General features: G+C 46.4%; 1 protein-coding gene and 1 long non-coding RNA gene across 2 annotated transcripts in view; one reads left to right on the top strand and one right to left on the bottom strand.

Moving 5' to 3' along the window:
- Nucleotides 1–17,723, bottom strand: part of LOC122577685 (lachesin-like) — a 36,440-nt gene extending 18,717 nt beyond the window's left edge. The window contains exons 1-2 of the mRNA XM_043749158.1: nucleotides 17,514–17,723; nucleotides 14,030–14,157 (exon numbers count right to left, since the gene is read on the bottom strand). Of these exons, the coding sequence (XP_043605093.1) occupies nucleotides 14,030–14,156 (127 nt within the window). The 5' untranslated portion in view covers nucleotide 14,157; nucleotides 17,514–17,723. The remainder of the gene's footprint in view (nucleotides 1–14,029; nucleotides 14,158–17,513) is intronic.
- On the top strand, nucleotides 80–9,377 carry LOC122577692. Its single transcript, XR_006320405.1, has 2 exons — nucleotides 80–8,044; nucleotides 8,122–9,377. It is a non-coding gene; the product is annotated as an uncharacterized LOC122577692 (long non-coding RNA).
- Nucleotides 17,724–18,754: the final 1,031 nt, after the last annotated feature.

Genomic DNA, 18,754 nt, shown 5'->3' with positions numbered 1-18,754 from the left:
CGAACGGGGATGGCGGTAAGCAACTGGCAGTGCGGGCACGATAGAGGAAAGAGTTTGGGCCCGGCGGACCTAAGAAAACAGCTCGGTAGCTATTATGATAAGATATTCACTGACAGAAACAGGAGAGGGAAGGAATTTTCAAGTTGCAGCGTAGTCTTCGCAGCCGTATCTAGAATGTAATATAAGGAAACGTGGAGGAAAATAGCGGAGGCAACGGAGCTGAGTGGCCATGCGAACAGCGAACGACGAACGGTGAACGGGCGACCGGTGAGCTGCGAGGCTGAAAGGAAAAGGAAGAAAAAGGGGGTTCCAAGGAACCAAGGAGAGAACGGTGGAAAGAGAATGGAGCGGCGCGGGGAGAACGGATAGCTTCGAAGTGGGAGTCGCAGTCGGGGCTGGAGTCGGAGCTGGAGTCGGAACTGGAGTCGTATTCGGAGTCGGTGGCGTGGGTGCGTCTACAGCGACTTCACCCACGCCAGTTTCGCTGCCGCCGCTTTTATTTTATGGCAAAATTATTCTGGCAGAAAAATAATTCAATCTCTGCCGCTGTACAGATTACCGTAGCATCTTATCGTGCGAAGCTACCGCCGAATAGCCGCGATAGCATGGTCCAGCTGTCGCGAATGGAATTCCACTTTGCGATTTCAATACACGCACCAACAGGAGGATAATTAGAGGCGACGGCGATACGAATACTTGGTAAATGCATATTCGGTTCTGCCGTTGGCAGTGCACGCGCGATACGTTACGGAGCCAATCTTGCTCCGGCTCATCGATGTCAAAAATGTTTTCCGATTTCAATCGTTAAGTACCTTGGAGTGCGTGGAATCGGCGATCTCGTATCGCGGAAACGAATGGACGCAACGAAATAAAATTAATGAGGGCGGAACGAGGCGAAGCGCTCCGCTCCGTTTGATTTTAACGTTTATATACCATCGATACGGTCGTTATTTTTATATTTTGTCGAGCACAAGTACAGCGTCGGGAGTAAACACGACAGGATCGATAGGCGGATATTCGCAAATAAAGAAAGAATGGAAAAGAGATGTCGAGAGGGAAAAAAAAGAAGGCGGAATTCCCGTCCGACGATAATATCCGCGAAGCAGTTTTCTCGTGCCGTCGTAAATTTGGAAATTTTTCTATGATACTTGGAAATGGAAGCGACGAAGGAGTAGCGAAATAGAAGAGAATGAGCTTTAAGGTCGAATCGGATCTATCGCGTAGCGCGTGGGGATGGGGAGCATCGGCAGCGACAGGATAAAATATCGCTCGACGTATTTCAGAGATCTTAGGGACTTGGTCGACGAACATTGGACGGCAATTGGTAGCGGCACTCGACGATACCGTGGCCTGTGGAGCTTTGTGCCCGCCATGGTGCCCGTCACGACGAATCGACGCGGCCGAAAGAAGAATGTTTTTACGTGTCGCCGGTGCCCTCGCATCGCTTACCGTGAATAAAGAATCGTGGAACCGTACAGATGTTTCTTCGACGTATTTCTCGTCGACGCGTCTCTCGCACCTATCATAAAAATACGTATCGCCGGGCGTATCACGATACGTTTTCCACCTTCGACAAATTACTCTCTTATTTCGAGCCGGGGCTTGCTACCTTTGCCGGAAGATACACCGTAATCGTTCTCCGGTGGAAAGACAGTCTGAGAAATGGTCGACACCGCCGGAACGAAAATATGAGCAACGCTTAAACGAAGAAGCGCAGGCCCGTGTTCCTCTTTTTCTTTTCGCTGCGAGAGGCCCCGGTTCCCGTGCAAAAAAACCTTCGCGAACATCGTACGTCGATACTTTACGTTTCCACGCGATATCGCGGTAACGTGCCGCTATCGCGAGTTACGCGACCTTCGAAAATGAACATTGTATTTTCCTGTCATCTTATCGGAGGCACGGTCGCCTCCAATGGAAGATCCGAAAGTTGGAAACTGTTTGGAATTTCTGCTTCGATCCTTGGCCCTTATCGATGGCAATAACGCTTCATTTTCCAAGCGCGGGATCCCAATGATAACGAGAAGTTGCGAGATCGATGTATTTCGCGTGAAATCGGTAAGAGTAGATTGAATCGGCCATTAACGTTGAGGATCCACGGCAACGAAGATTTTCCTCAAACGAGAGTTTAACAAAGTTCCATGTTATTACGATAGAACAGCGAACTTTGAATATAAGAGGGAGTACAGAAGGAAGCTTGACTTTCAAGGGAAGGCAACTTCGCTTCCAAAAGAGCAAACATCTCTCTGTTCCTTTTTCTCGAGGCAGAGCTCGGCAAATTTTTATCCCGGCGAAAGCATTAATTTGTGAAAAAAAAAAGAAAGAAAAAAAAAAAGATAGCGAAAGAAGAAAAAAGAGAAGAGCCAAGTATAGGAATTTCGCGGCACGGTCGCGGCCTCCCCTTGCTCTAGCTCGCATTTCAGGGATATTTAAGTTTCATCGCGAAACTTTAGCGAGACGCTGCATTTATTAAATCCTCCGGCATATTTGACGAGCAAATCTGAGAATTGTCGTGTCACTGTCGTCGTTCTCCTTTCGTCCGAAGTGAAGGATGAGAAAAAAAGAAAATCGAGACGAGGGGGTATCCGAAGAATGAGCAAGAGAGAAAAAGATAGGGGAACGAAAGGGCAGGACCATTCATTTATTAAAGGAACGGTATTAATGTTTGAGCTAGTTACATAGATCGAGAAAAGTTAAAACACAGCGACAACGTGGATGATCGTTGATGTATTCCGGTCGAGTAAAAGATTACGTATTACATCTATAGAAAATCAATCTCGTACTCGGCTGCCGTTTTAATTAATCGCGCATCAGTTCGACCAGTCGGCCGCTTTCATAATACAATTTTTAATCACCATTCGCGATGTAATTCGATCAATTTAATTACATTTCCCGTGATACAATATAAATTCAGCGTGCCACGCGATAGATAATATTTGATGCGTTAATATCGCGAAAAGTAGGAATCGACGTGTAAAATGGATCAGCGCGAGCCAACGAATAATAAAAGCTATTACCGCGACGATGGATACACAAGGCGCAATTATATAACCATTACGATTAATAAATGCGGCATCGGCTCGCGAAAGGTGGGGCACCATCTGCGTACCGCCCGTTTAAAGTTGCAATCGACCTCGTTGCAACGCGTTTACGATGCTTATTAAATTCATTAGACGCGCGAGTTGCGCTCTCTACGGCTCCACGTACTCGTTCAAACGCGAATCGTCGCCGTTTCTTTCACTCCGATCGTTCTGGTCCGTAGTGCACGTCCTTCGCCGGTGGAGTCCAACAGTCAAATAAAAATCTTACGGAATACTTTCATTGTTTCTCGTTCTCGCCAACTGGCTGTCCAACTTTCGCGAGTAGTCTTCGATTATCGCCAACTTGGATCTCGCCTGTAGGAGAGAGAAGGCCAGTCTCTCGTACGCGAGTGACGCTACTCATTCGGGAAGAAAGTTTTTCCGACAAAAGATTTGTTATACGCGTGAATAATAGCTAAAAAGTGGATGCTGAGAACGGTCCTTTTATTTTTTCTCGAGCACTGAACTCGTTATCGGAGTTAGGTAACCAGCTACATACATACATACATATGTACGTATATATATATATATACACGTGTATATATATATATATATATATAGTAGCTAGCAAAGTGAAATGGAGGCCAGGAGGTGGGAAACGGGAGATGGAAAGTTAGCATACGAATGCCCAATTGTGTTTGTGGACTGGTTCGTCGCTCTGATTTACATAGTTATTATGATATTATGCAGATGCAAAAAGATTTTTATCATCGTAGCTGTCGTTGTCGTTGGAAGGGAAAAGAAGGTATACAAGTTGTATGACACGAGTTTGCTCTGTCGTCTGTCCGCGTCTGTGACGCGTTGCCGCCGGCATAAACCAGCCGAAAGGCTCGAGCGCCGCTCGAACGGAGACGATTCGAGAGATCGCGCGGCTCGAAACAATCGGGTTGCAGAAACTAAGTGGACCGCAAATCGCGGATTAAAGCACCGCGGCGTAGAAATACATTAAGGATGCCTCTTTGCATCGGGCGTAGTCACGAGATCCGAGATCGCTCTTGATCCACTGAACTCGCGTTCCGTTGCACCAGCGGTTATCGCGAACAGGAACCAAAACCGTATTTCGCTGACGGCGTATGCGGAAAACCAAGCGGCGCCTCTGGAATTGTACAAAATTTCAAAGAGAACGGAAATTAGTTCTCTACCTTGAACGTCGATGTTAATCTCAGATTTTACGTGTTGCGCAGCTACGCTCCGGCTTCGCTACGTCGTAAATTTCCTTTGCGTATCTTAATCGCAGTAATTTTTCCCGTGCTTTGTAACCACCGTTGTAATCTTCACCGGCTGGCCTTTCGTTTAATCTTATCCGCGTACTCGTAGACAATTGCGCGCTATCGAACGATCGCCCTACTCCTCCGTGTCTAGGTGTTGCAGCTGAGCTCGAATTCCGACCAACTTAACCAATCGATGAATTTCGTTGTGCAAGAAACGCTTCCCTGAAACTTCATTGTGCGTCGGATCGTAACGGGCAAAACTAAAGCCGATTACTAAAATAACAGTCGAGTTTAGAAGGAGAGCGCACAAGATTCAACGAACGAACGAGTTCATTCGCGGCTTCGTATAGCGCCTCGAGTGTTACGTCAGCTCTCGCGTCTAGCGGAAATCGTTAAAACTTGTCGCCAATGCAAGCAAAATATCGGGCAACGAAAAACAACGAAGATGTCCTTCAACTTTTTCATCGTCTCGCGTTAATCTGCATATACACGCCTTGTAACAACCTCAACGATTACGCTCTTCGTCTTATTTTCCTAACGATTATTATGCAAGGAGTATGCCACGTAAATATCGAGGCGGCTGGTGGATGGGATAATGGGTAGGTGCGCGGCATTTATCAGGAGGGTAAAAAGGCGTTAAAGTCACCGCGGCAAAAAAAGGACGTAAACGACGCAAACTCGACGGCCACTTAATAAATATTTGATCAATCCTGACGGAGCGTTGCCGGGACGCGGTGAACGCCCGACCGAACGGTTTCGGGTATTCTCCGCGGACCAAACGGAACGATACCAAAGCGGATTATCGGAACGCCGAAGTGGAAGTCGAAGGAAAAGTTGGTCGCTCTTTTACCCAGATTCCAGGGACTTTAAATTCTCACGGCTCGAATCCTTGCCGAAACTTTTCTCCGCGATGGAGCACCGTAAATATATAACCCCCTTCCCTGCTCTCGCTTCAACGCGTTCAAAGTCGCAAGCTGTTACACCGCGCGGCACCCACCGGCACCCACCGGCGCCCACCGGCATCCACCTGCACCCAGCTGTCCCTTTCCCTCTCTGGAATCGCCGCCCTACCGGCGGACCTGCTCTCACCTCGACCGTAAGAGGAGGAGGAGGTAGAGGACCGAGGCGAGCGACAGAACGAACCGGGAAGCTCCGTTCGACCCTCTCGGTCGCGTAGAAACGTCGATGGCGCGGAGTCGCCGCCGCCACCACCGTCGCCTCTGTCGTCACCGACTACGCCGCGATAATTCCATTTCCACGAAGCGGCGCGAATTCGTACTTTAATTAATCGAATTCGCGCCCATGTCCCTGGGACCTGTCCGCCCCACCGCCGCTGCCAACCAACTACCCTCCACCACCTTTCGCAACCCTTCCTCCTTCTAGGACAAGTTTCGATCCCGGAAATTAGTAAGATCGCACATGCGGAACACGAAGGTTTCCTAACTGCACGCTGCACATCCACTCAACCGCCCGACCACTCGCGCCTCGTATACGTGCACATACTTTAAGCTTGCACGCGCGCTCACAGGCGCGAACCAGAGCAGCTGGGGACGCGCATTATGCGCTCGCGATTCGCGTCACGCTCCCTTAATATGTCGCAGCTAGATGCTCTCCATCCTTGCCAGCGGAAAAAAGGTTTATTAAAGTCGAGCCAGGGAAATTTGCAACTAAATACCGTATATATATATATATATATATGTGTTATATATATACACACACACATATATATATATAATATACGTACGTGCGTCGCACGACAAACGTGATTCGACTTTAACGGATTGAAATATCGCGACCGGTTTTACCAGGGATCGGAACCACGGAAATATTAGCGCGTTCCGAGCCGTTGAATCGTTTTCAATGGAACGAAAATGGGGTGGAGCGAAGAATGATGCCTGGGGGGTGGTTGAACGAAGTGGGGAAAGTGTGGGAACAGGCAGCCCTCGCTAGGGCGCTCATCCGAAAATCTAATTTCGGCGTATTCCGCTTCCGCTAAGTTGTCCTCAAGTTTTCGGACGTTCGGGTCGCTTCGAAAAATAACCGCGGCAGCCGTGCAATTTGCAATTAACCAAGTGGAACGAAGAAGCCGTTGAGAAAACAAAAGAAGCGGAACTCGCGCGTGTTACGTTAGGGCGTGCTTAAGGCTTCCAGGTTGTTGCGCCAACTTTCGAAACTATTTTAGCGACGAACGCGGTACACCGAGTAAGATCAGCCGCAGCGTTCACGCGCAAACACGAAATTGCGTTTAAAACTTTGGCCCCCTTACTCCCGCATGTTCACCGGAATAGCGTGCATTTCACACGCGTCATCGTACGCGTAGCACGATTATTCCATTCACGCCTTCTTCGTCCTCTGATACGAGTCTGCGTGCCGCACGTATGACCGCAGAGGCACGTGTCCTTAAAGCTCGAGCCGCGAGCAGATTACATCTAATATGCGAGCCAAGCGTCGGGACCTCGTCTGCCAAACTATCCTTTCCTCGGTGAAGGCTCACGCGTACCGTGACTCCCACCGTGCGCATACCTGGCGCGCGTGGTCACGTGCGTCTGCATTACCGGCTGGTAATTAACGTCAATCTCGCGCTCTTGCAGCGCGTTTCTCCGGCCGTTGTAACCTCCACCTCCCTAGGCGCCATCCTAACGCAAACCACGCGGATGTTTGCGATATTAGGCGGCGTCGGGTACGGGGACGAGAGCGCGTAGCTTATACTTTGACGGTTTAATTAGGAGTTTCGAGCGAGATAAGCGGCCCATCGTCATCGACGATAACCGCGAAAGAACGATTGACCGGTGACCTCCGGCTCGATCAATCGTTGGTTCGTTGCCGGGTCTTGCTCCGGCCGAATGTTTTTAATAATCGGCGTGCCTCGTCAGTGAGGTAGCCGATTCTTGGAAACGGCGAACTTGACTTTGTAGCGGAGTTGCGACGAGTTGGAGAAGAGAGGTTGTAGACGATAGAACCGTGAAATTTCAGAGGAACGACGTTCCGATGGATTAACGGAGAGCTTTATTAATCGGTTAACCTCTCACAATTTATCTTTCCGAAGAAGCGAGTTTAAGTTTTCGCGACGGGTCTCGGGAACTGCTGGAAAAGCGTTTACTCGCGTCGATATACATCGCGAACAAGTTAAAGCCTGTCTGCGCGCTTTCTCGCGAATCAACTTAGTTGCTGATAATAAATATCATTAGGATGACTCGACGGAACGATATTTTTCAAAGCGACCGCCAGATACGCTGGAACCCCGAGAGCTTGGTGTCCCCGATCGATTCATTTGTCAGGAATTTACCGAGGAGCCTGTGGGTCTTCGGAAACGAGCGGCTCGACCCGGAGAAAAGGACCTACGTCGGTTTCGAGCTTTCGTAGATACGGTTTTTACCTCGCCGTCCCATTGTTCTTACGCGAACTTCGACATCGATTCCATTACGATCACGCTGGTGAAATGGTCGTTCGGTTTCGATGGACAATTTGACAAATCGTCGGAACGATCCTACCGTGGCGGTGATCGAGATTCTGTTGGAGGGTAAAAGTGTCTAACGGGAAACCGAGTCCGAATCGTTTCGGATCCAGCCGAGGCCAGACGAGCCAAGGAGGAAGCGGCACTATGTCAGGGAAATGAACGCGTTAGTCACGCGTTGCACGCTGCGCCCTGGGGGTCACTTCGCATTCATAACCAGGTCCGTGGCGTTCTGATGCTTGCGGGATAAGATCGGCAGCGAAGGAGCGCGCACGCGCGCCAACCGCTTAAGCGGTAAACTTGTAAGTGGCGAAATAAAGTTAGAAGCTCTCTGCTACCGTGTCTGTGACAGTTTAATTAATATCTTTCATCCTCAAAGGAAAAACTTGGTGAAGTAACCGGCACGGGCCCGGCCAGAGAGAGAAAAGAGCTAGTGGGGTAGTCGAGGCAAGCCGAGTGGAGCTACTTCAACTTCAGGGACATTCACCACCATCGTTGTCGTCGTCGTCGTCGTCGTCGTCGTCGTCGTTCGCGACCGCCCCTCCTTTTCTTCTTCCAGCGAGCCTTCGTCGCTTTACGCGCCAGCCTTGCGAACAAACTTTGTCGTTTTCCGCTATTTTCGATGGCCTGGCGCGTCAATGAGCCCAACGCGAAGCGGCTCCGGGACACGAAACTCGGACAGTTTCGTGCCAACGAAAGGGAACTCGACGACCGTTTTGCACACTCTGGGTAGATCTTGCGGAGGATCCCCGAGAGTCAGTCAGACCTTCTTTGTATTCACCGATGAATCTTCTTTCTTATCGCGTCTTATTCTCTCTACGTTCTCGCTGTATCGCGTTATCAATTTCAATTACGTAGGCAGCCTTCGTGGTTAACGTCGAGACTGTCGCAGTAGTGGAAATTTATCATTTTTCACGCAAGTTTCAGATTAGATTTACCACGGTGCGCTTTTGGGAATTTGAATAATTTCTTGCGGAATATATGCGTAAAAGTTTATTTTCCATTATGTACGTACAGCCTCGTTCGCTAGCACGCCATCGTGCATAAGTGTTTGGAAATCCGATTTAATTCGATCAACCTGTCTTTGCCGTTAGTTCTCTTTGCTGTTAGTTTTTGCTGTAACTGGATTCGACGAATTTAATACCAGACATCTTCCGTATTTCCATATTATCGCCCAAGTTTTATATTTATCTCTGATAAATGGTCGATACTTTGCAAAATCTACGCAAATATTTGAAACACGAATGGACAAATACGCGTATTTCGATCGCTTCAACGTCCTAAATGTCGAACGAATACACGCAATATCACTCGGCTCTATCGATGAAGAATATTTGGCTCGAGTTAAACGATTTACGACCTAATTCCTCAAATTCGGTTATGAACAATTTTTCGGCGATTTACTTTTCCAATACGGCCGATTCGACTCGTTAGTAGCACTTTGCCGTTCGACGTCATTGTGGGCGTAATAAACGAAAAGCGAAACGCACAATGACAGCTCGACGGCCGTACTTTTCTCCGAGGATCTAACTTCTACTATAGTTAAAAGATAAGAGGTTTTGTTCGACTACTAATGTCAATAATTTTAGTCGTAATTATAATTCAGCAGCGCGACTGTATTACTTTTGCCTGCAACATATTCTGTTGTTTATTCTATAGCTTTTTACACAACATCTTCCTCCCGTTAATTACAAACACCGGGCGCGTAGTAGCAGGTAATTTTACCTTAACTATAAACGTATTTTAATACAGCCCCGTTAAATCGTTAAACGAAATAATTACACCGTATTATCTGTTGACTCTGCATCAGTTTTGCATAAGAAGACTGTGCAAGTATCGCTTTTGATATTCAGTCTCGGATCTTCTTCTCGTTAATTTCTACATTTTACCAACCATTCGCGTACCGTTGTTACAAATTGGATAAAGTATTCGGCCATACTTACGAACGTTGGTACGTATATTACCTTTATATACCTCTCGTTTTCATCTATTCGATGGAAAATTTATGGCTTGAACGTCGCCTTGGTAGTTGCAGCGTTAATTACGAACAGGTGGCTTTGATCGTTCGTCGAACAGCTTTCGGATCTCCTCTTTTTGCATTCCGTGATAATCATATCCTTTTGTTTATTCTTGGCCTGTCGACGGCCGTTATCAGTCACCCCGCTTTCCCGTTATCTATCCGTTTAAGCGACATACCACGGCCAACTTAGCAGCTCTCGAAGGACATTATGCCCGTGTAACGGCGTGCAGGCCTCCGGTAAGGCGTTACCTAGTTCCATCATGGCTATGTATAATCGCTAACCACTGCGGTAACCCCTTATCTGATCTCGTGCTGTTACACCCTGTTCCCTCCCTAATGAGTAATCAACGAAACGTCGCATTGTTAACGTCGCAAATAGATTTGGGACGATTGGTGGCTTGCCACGGTGAGAACTAACAAAGCTCGATGCTGGTTGCGATGAAATTAAAACGCGTTAACCGCTTTCTCTCGACACATCGAATGCCGATGGTTCTCGCGTCGGCACAACTTTGTCTTAAACGCGATGAACGCGATATAGTTAAAGCTTTAAATTAAACTTGGGCAAACTTTAAATTAAACTTAAGGTATCCCTGGCACTGTCGAGAGTTCCAAGCCCTCCAAAGAAGGGAATCAATCGTGCCACGTAATTGGAAATCATCGAGTCGTCGAACGAACATTATTCGGTCAAAAGCGATTTGCCAACGGGCGAAACGTGTACAGAGATACGCGTAACATTGGCGGTATAGTCGACCAGCGTTTTTCTCGAAAATGCCAAGTTTTTAGAAAAAAGTGACAGAGGTTTTAGTGCGTTTTATGGCGAACGTGGCAGCGTACGCGAATTTTTCATATGTATCGTGCCATGTTATTCGGTGAACATCGATGATGAACTTTAGTTTTTCTAAATGCGATGCTATAAATTTGTTTATATCGTACAAAAACCAGCACCGAGAAGAATTCAAACGCGCAGCGTATTGTGACCCTCAAGGTCAATACTGCAGATGTAAAAAATTCCCGTACGCTGTCATATTCGCGATAAAGGACATTAAAAATTTTCCCCCTGTCATGTTTTTTCGAAAGCCGTTTTCGAGAAAAACGTTGCCCCGATATATCGCGAACATTCTGTATATATAATGTACACGGTATACGTGTATGCAAAATATACAGTAGTTATGTGCAGGGTACGGTTGTAGTTTTTTTCTGGTCAAACTTTGTCAGGATGTTTTACGAGCATAAACAACGAACAAACGTTACACGAAGACAGGTCGTTTAATCCTTCAGTTCCCACAGATACCAATAGGCGCCATTTTTTATTTGTTTTATGACAAATATCAGCGAGGTGATCGTTTATGTACTCTAATGTCTTTTAAACTATTTGCCATTTATCTACCATTTATTTGCTATTTATTTAGAACGCGTTAATTCGTAGTACCATCGATAGGATACCTTGTCTGGTTCTCTGGTTCGATTGTTGATCGTTTTTCTTACTTTTACGTCAAATTTGTAACAAACGTTACACGAAGACCTGTCGTTTAATTCTTCAGTTCCCATAGATACCAATAGGTGCCATTTTTTATTTGTTTCATAGCAAATATCAACGAGGTGATCGTTTGTGTGCTCTAATGTCTTTTAAACTATTTGCCATTTATCTACCATTTATTTGCTATTTATTTAGAACGCGTTAATTCGTAGTACCATCGATAGGATACCTTGTGTGGTTCTCTGGTTCGATTGTTGATCGTTTTTCTTACTTTTACGCCAAATTTGTAACAAACGTCACACGAAGACAGGTCGTTTAATCCTTCAGTTCCCATAGATACCAATAGGTGCCATTTTTTATTTGTTTCATAGCAAATATCAACGAGGTGATCGTTTGTGTGCTCTAATGTCTTTTAAACTATTTGCCATTTATCTACCATTTATTTGCTATTTATTTAGAACGCGTTAATTCGTAGTACCATCGATAGGATACCTTGTCTGGTTCTCTGGTTCGATTATTGGCCGTTTTTTTTTTTACTTTTACGTCAAATTTGCAACTCAAATTAACAACGATAAGAAGATAATATATTTCACGTATATTTTAAGACAAACTTTCAAAGTCCTCCGTTTTCTATCGAAACGAATAAATTTTACATGCTGCGTTACAATCTGACCTATTGAAATTCCAGAATTAAAGCTTTCATTGAAAATAACAATAAAAATATACAAACACGAAGAGAATAATGCTTTGCTGCCCGATGCAGTGCGAGTTCAAGTACTTACATCGTCCAACTTTTGTTTATGAACAATTCTAATAAATATTAATGGTCATATTGAATCGATAAAACGGTTGATTGGTTTATCGAGATAAAGGATAAAGGATCAAAATTAAATTCGCAGAATAGTAAAGCGAATTATTTATCATTGTCAGTTTTGCGTCGATAGGAATTTCGAGACGGAGCCGAAATGGAAGAGTGACAGTTAACGAGACTAATTGGTTACATCAATTAGAAATCTATGAAATCTATTCTTTCCTTTTTTTTTTTTTTTAAATAATACAATGACTACAAGTCACGATGTGATTCGTATTTCCTATTTTCATTGAAATCTTTTAACGTTCAAACGATGGAAGCTGAATCGGTCGTTTCACATGCCCGGGTATTTCGCGTTTATTACTTTTCAAACTTCGTTAACGAGTTATTATTCAAATATCAAACGATATAAATAATTTCAAGTTTCAAGCGAATTTTAGTACCACACGGAGGAAAAGATTCTTTTTGTTGGACTCTTCGCTGTAAAACATTCGAGAGTCGTAACAACGACCGCCAAGTTTCCGCCAGGCAAGAGTTAATAGAGCTTTAAACAAACTTACGTTCGTGTAACGTTCGTTTTTATTCATATCCATAAAATATCCTGATACGAAGACTCGTTTAAAAAGATTGCTGCACTCTGTATAATCTCCGTCGCAAGCAAATTTCGATTTCCGAGAAACAAAAGATCGGATAACCATCGACAGCCATCATAGCGAAGTTACTGATACAGATGTTTCCGGACGTCGAATCCACGAAATCTGCACAGCGGGCAACGAGTCGTTCTTCCACTGGGAATTCATCTATTCTTCGATGTTATTTCTCGCGAATTCGTTCGTCCTTGGTAACAAGATTTCACGACGTATACCTCGATTTCTTCGCTTTGAGGCTCCATAGATCGACTGTTCTCCTCGCTATCCAACGATAGGAGTAAGCCTGCTACAGCGCTACATCCCGGCGGAAGAGGAGACACATTTGCCAAAAATACGCGTTCATTTCCTCGTTTGCGAATATATTCGCGTGTATAGTCGACGATTAGCCATGTAAAATACGAGCCGAGTACGAGCGCGGCTGATAACGATGCGCCTAACCGGGTTTTCCATGGCAAAAATCCTGATGCGTCTTTTCGTGCACGGAAATAAAAGCTACGCGGCACAGAATGAATGCGACGGAACGACACTGAAGCTACCGATGAAAACCGCGATTAGGTGATTCGAACTGGGCACTGTCCACGCGAAGTCACCGCAGTAATTAAACCCTTTGACGTGCGTGGTTCGACGAGTTCGAGCACCTCTGTCACCGTCCTGAATTCGAAAAAAGAGAAGGAGAGGAGAGAAAGGGGGGAAAAAGAGGAGACAAAGGAAACAAGGACAAAAAAAAAGAACAGGAAGAAAGAGAAAAAAAAAATATTGGAGCGGATCAGAGAGGCGTCGTGGAAACGACGAGACTCTCGGGAATAATACGCGGTCGGGCAACAGAGTCATCGGCTTTGGGAATTTGGTCCAAGTTAGTTATCACCGATGTACACGCGAGCCAGAGCCGCGAAATCGTTTGTACAGTTTCGCTCGTTGTTACCTCCCGTAATAGTTGTAATTCGTTTCGATCCGTTAGGGGCGCAAAATTAATTTCGCACTCCGTACGGCGTAAACGCCGTGCCGCTCCACGGAGCAGGAAATCGAGATGAAAAAGTTTTCAAGGACGTTCTCGAGCTTAATCGTCACGACGATTACGGTCACCGCGTAACCACGCAGAGGCGAAAGTTGATTCGTTTCCGGCCTCGTAATTAACGTCGGGAACGAAGGTGGGCCGCGTTGAAGACGTCGCGTCGCGTGCACCGTGCTATATCCGCGGCATCAACGCCAAGATTCGTTCGGTTCTCTGTCGGTTTTCTGTCGGTTTTCTGTCAGTCGGTGGCACGCGTTCGAAAAAGAAAACAATGCTTTTCGATATATGGGAACGAGCATATACCGACAAATATATACCTGGTAGCGTAGGATTCGTCGCAGAGGCGTCCTGGCGCGCGGCGTCGCTAGTAATTGCAGCCCCGCCGAGATTGGTACTGTAGTCTTCGAGAAGTACGTAGCACAGTAATAGCCGTGCCACCCTCATTCTGAAAGTGGAAGAAAAAGAAACCTGAACAATAATAATGACTATCTTTCTCTCTATCTATCTTTCCCTCTCTCCAATCTCTGCTTTCTCCGTTTCGCCCAGCTCGTACCCATTGCCCCGTTCTTTATCCCAAACTCCTTTTACTACTTGTTTCTTTCTTCGTACACCAGCCTCCTGTTTATTTTTCTTTTCTTTCTTTTTTTTTCCTTTTACTATTCCTTTCATTCTTCCCATTTTTCAATCGATACATTTGTCAGGCGATGGTACGAGCTGCAAGTTCGCGCAATTTCACGTAATGCACATTCGGCGGAGAAGAAATCGGGCAAACGCTATCACGGTATTACTCGTACATCCTCGATTTCTTCTCTGTCCAAGGCAGGACGCAATTATCTTTTCTACGTTATCCCGTAAATAACTATTTCGACCATTTACGAGCGCAGATTTCAGCCGGCGTGCGAGCACAATTTACCACCGTCCGACGAAAAATTCGTATACACATGGTATGAGTGCGAACGGCACAACCGCCCCTTCTTATTTACGGCAGGACTAAATGAAAAGTTTCTCCTTTTCTGTCGCGTGTACCACCGGCGGCCCACCTATTCTACCGCGATACGGTTCTTGTTTCTTTCCACGGTAAACAACGACTCTCGCACGCCCGCACCTTTACACATCGACACAGCCTGCTCTCGTGTCTTTTTCGTTCGAACCGATGTCAGATTATACGTTCTTTGTTTTATCTCGTTGACGCGTGATCGATGCTTTCAGCGAGCCGGGCGAGAGATCCGCCGGTTCGATGAAAATCAACCAGAGACCTTCGTTCTCCATCCTCGGGGATATCTGCGGCGAAGGAAAATCCTACGCGCGGTATATCGCGAGAATCCACGTCTGAATCTATACGTAGCAACGGGACGACGAATCCGACGATTTCCTAGCGGAATTAACGAACGTCGCGCAGAAGACCGAACCGTGTACGATGGACGAGAAACGATTTTCATTCGGCGAAAAACGATTTTTAATTGTACGAGATAAGCACGCCCGGCTATCGCTGTATTTACTCGCGAGATACTAATTTCCAAGCATCGATTGCAGCCAGTCACTTGATAGAATCAAACGATTGTACGAAGGTACACGAAGCAGAAGAAAATTCGATTTTCGTCGTCGTTAAAAGCTTCTTCGAACAGATTGATAATACAAGGATCCGGGCGAAAGAGATTTCACTTTTCGAAGCAAAATTCCATTTCCGAGCGTCTTCCGTGTGTTTACCATGATGAGCTGTTTGTCCGCAAACATAGTCCGTTGAGAAAAGAATCGTGCAAACGTTATGATCGATTTAAAAGCCTCGTCGGCGAAATGGTCGGAAATGTCTTTGCGAGCGCTTGCTCGCACGAAGAATACGAAGGAAGGAAAAAACCTTAATGGCTCGCTTGGCATTGTACTGGAAATAAGTTGATCTCGATTCGACGATGGCTATCCCGCGCGCGTAAGTTCCCTGGGGGATGTCTTTCTTTAGCAATTTAGTAATCCCGAAAAATTGGGAATCCTCGTTTTGTCTTCATTACGGTGAAACGGCGTTAAGCGCGGCTTAAATTTCGTACGGCCAAGCAACTCGAACGACTTTGCTACGTTCTCTTGCTGCAAGTACGATCGTATAATCAAGGAAAACGCGAACTTGTAATTTTTATTACCGAGCTTTATCGAGGATCGAGGATCCTCGTTGATCGTTAATTACTCGTGTCAAAGAGAAGGACTCGTATTATCGCGATCGATCGGCGCCAAGACCGATCGTTTCTTAATCACGAATTCGCGGAAAGGACCGAGGCGCGCGTACTTTTCTGCAAAAGTTGTCGGACGACCGGAAATTTTATTCCACGAACGTTTCCCTTTCCTTGCGAGAACGTATCTCGGCGAATGTCGCGTGGATTTAATTTCTTTCCCTTCCTCCTTTCTCCACCTGTCCTCCCGTTTTTCCTAAGATCCTGTCGACCGTCGACACAGTTTCACCATGTACGCGATTATACGCTTTCGGGAAGATTTATTCGCGCGATCGCGATCGTTGAATCGCATCGACTCGACTCGACTCCACTCGACCGTTTACTCTCGTCGCTTCGCAGTCCGAAGAATAATTTTGGAACAGGATGGCAGAAAGGTACATATATCATTTGCATACGCGTAACTATGCAAATACGAGACTATTCTGCGGAGAAACAGATTAATTATCTAGGATGCCGTTGAAAGCAGTGAGTATCCGTTTTTGCGAAAGACTTCGCCTCTGCCTTGCCCGACCGACGATTACGATCGTACCTACTTCATCCAGGATTAACCGATTAGACGCGAAATTAACGTGTCCTTGGGGTTTCGGCTCTCACGATCGTTATACCATTGCCTTCGAACAGACGTTCCATCGAAGACGAACGATTACCGTTGTAACGAGAGATCGTTACGGCAAGTTGGCTTTCGCGCGCACATATCCAATCGATTAATCTTACTCGCGAAAAGACCATGATACCTGCTACAAGTAAATATCGAAACGTAATTTCGGCTTCTACGTAACAATTGTTCGGACGAACGAGACGAGTTCTTGGCGGCTAAACAAATTGAACGCTCGGACGTAAGAGCAGGTTCGGGACAATATTAAAATTCATACTCGTCCGATATTACCGCGTAATGAATCTCCTTCGGGAGACGAATTTATCAAAGTCAACGACAAGGCCATTAGCTATGACCATCTACGGTGACCGGTTCGATAAAAACGCGTCATATGCGAATATCGCCGGTTGTTTTTACTCGTCCGTAGGAGGGATCCCGTGGCCGTCGATCGTCGTTGATCGGCCGAGCGGCAACGATTTCCGATCGTTTCGGATATACATCGAGGAATCGACGGTAGTCGTTAGTTTTTTCTCCGATATCGAAAATTGAATTTCCCAGCTCGGATTATCGTCCCGTTATATTCGCAAATTGTTATCGCAAAATTAATCGACGTCCGTTCGATTCTGGCCGGCTAGAAGCCCCCGTCCACGCGTACCTATGATCCTTATAATTCACTTGGAATTCACCAGGGAATTCCGTTGGAAAATATCACGTTGATGTATGGCCCCGGCGGAAAATCACCGCTCGTAACGCTATGTGATCGTTGGTAACCACCGGCCGAACGCTGCTAAATCCTCCGGGAATTTGCGAATCGAATGCCTCGTACGGTGATCTATCGAACGATCCTGACGATCGATGGACACTCGCGTTTCACGTTCTACTTTCGTTCGTGCTTGCTGGCCCAACCGATCCGTACGCGCTCAACGATACCGGTGCAACTCGCTCAACCAATTGGTTCCAAACTTATGTACGTCGCCGTTGTGACATTACCTCGTGGGAAAGGTGTAGCATTATATTCGTAAATGTACGCGTCGCGTCATAGATGGATGATCGATATGTATCTGTTTTCTTCTCGATGCGACACACTTCTTGTTAACTGGTGTACGAGAAAAAGTGAAACGCGTTCGTCCGATCGAGCTCGAACCGTTGAACCAAGCGTCACGCTATGCTTCTGGCAAGGGACGCATCCCCGGGCGTCGAGACGCGTGTACTGACAGCGTCGAGCTAGCCGTCGAGCGAGTCGAGCGTCGGAACGCTCCGTCACGGAACGCTTGCCTCGCATAGCGCAGGTCCAGGACCTCCTGTCCCTTCTTTCCTCTTCCCTCTTCCCTCTTTCCACTTTCCTCTTTCCCCCTTTTCGCTCTTTCTTTCCTCGGCCCCTTGCTCCTTCTTTCGCTCGCTCCGTCCACGCCGCACCACGCACCACCCTTGGATATAATATTCAATTTATTATGTAGCTTTGATGCACGCGGAACGTCGTCGCCGAAGAGGGAAGAACAGGAAGCGGAGGTAGAGCGTGAGTGCACGGCCAGCGTGGTCCATGGGAAAATAAAGGGCGAGAGAGAAAAGCGGGATTTTCGGAAGAAATCGCTCGAGAGCGAAACGATATCGCGGCACGAGTTTGCCGCTCGTTGGTCGAAAAGCGTTCCGCGGTCCACGAAGCTTCGCGCTTTCTGTCGTTCGATCGCTCGACGACCCGTGAAGGAGAGAAGAGTTTGAACGTTGATCGCGATGTCAAAGAGCGAAAAAAACCGTAATGGGGAGGAGGAGCCTCGAGATCGAAGCAACCGACGCTATATTGTTCGCGCCTGCGCCCACTTCCGCTTTCGATACGTTCTTCCGAAATCGTATTTCCAAAGATTCCCGTGATCTCGATTACCAAGCCGCCCCTGGCCCATCGTGAACCGAACGTATAACGAGAAACTCTTGGGGTAGAATTTTTCCAGTGGACCGAGCGAAGTTGACTTTCCGCGTCCCCAACTTATGAAATAACATTTATTTTGTACGAAATAACATTTATTTTGTTTTTATTTTGTATAAGCCAGGATTCCGTTAATGGCCAGCAAATATTAGTAGAAAAATAAGCGTTCACCGTCGGTTTTTCCGTTTCGTTTGCTACTCCTTGCATGACCGAATACGTTCAGAGGGGCGGCAAACGTCATATTTGCCAATCACCGGATGTTTTACGCCAAGGTAAACAATCCGGTTTTTAAAAATCGTGGAAATAGTAA

Source organism: Bombus pyrosoma, linkage group LG2 (assembly GCF_014825855.1).
Source record: "Bombus pyrosoma isolate SC7728 linkage group LG2, ASM1482585v1, whole genome shotgun sequence".
Classification (NCBI taxonomy): domain Eukaryota; kingdom Metazoa; phylum Arthropoda; class Insecta; order Hymenoptera; family Apidae; genus Bombus; species Bombus pyrosoma.
The sequence above is the reverse complement of the archived record's forward strand: the minus strand, read 5'-3'. Positions and strand labels throughout refer to the sequence as shown.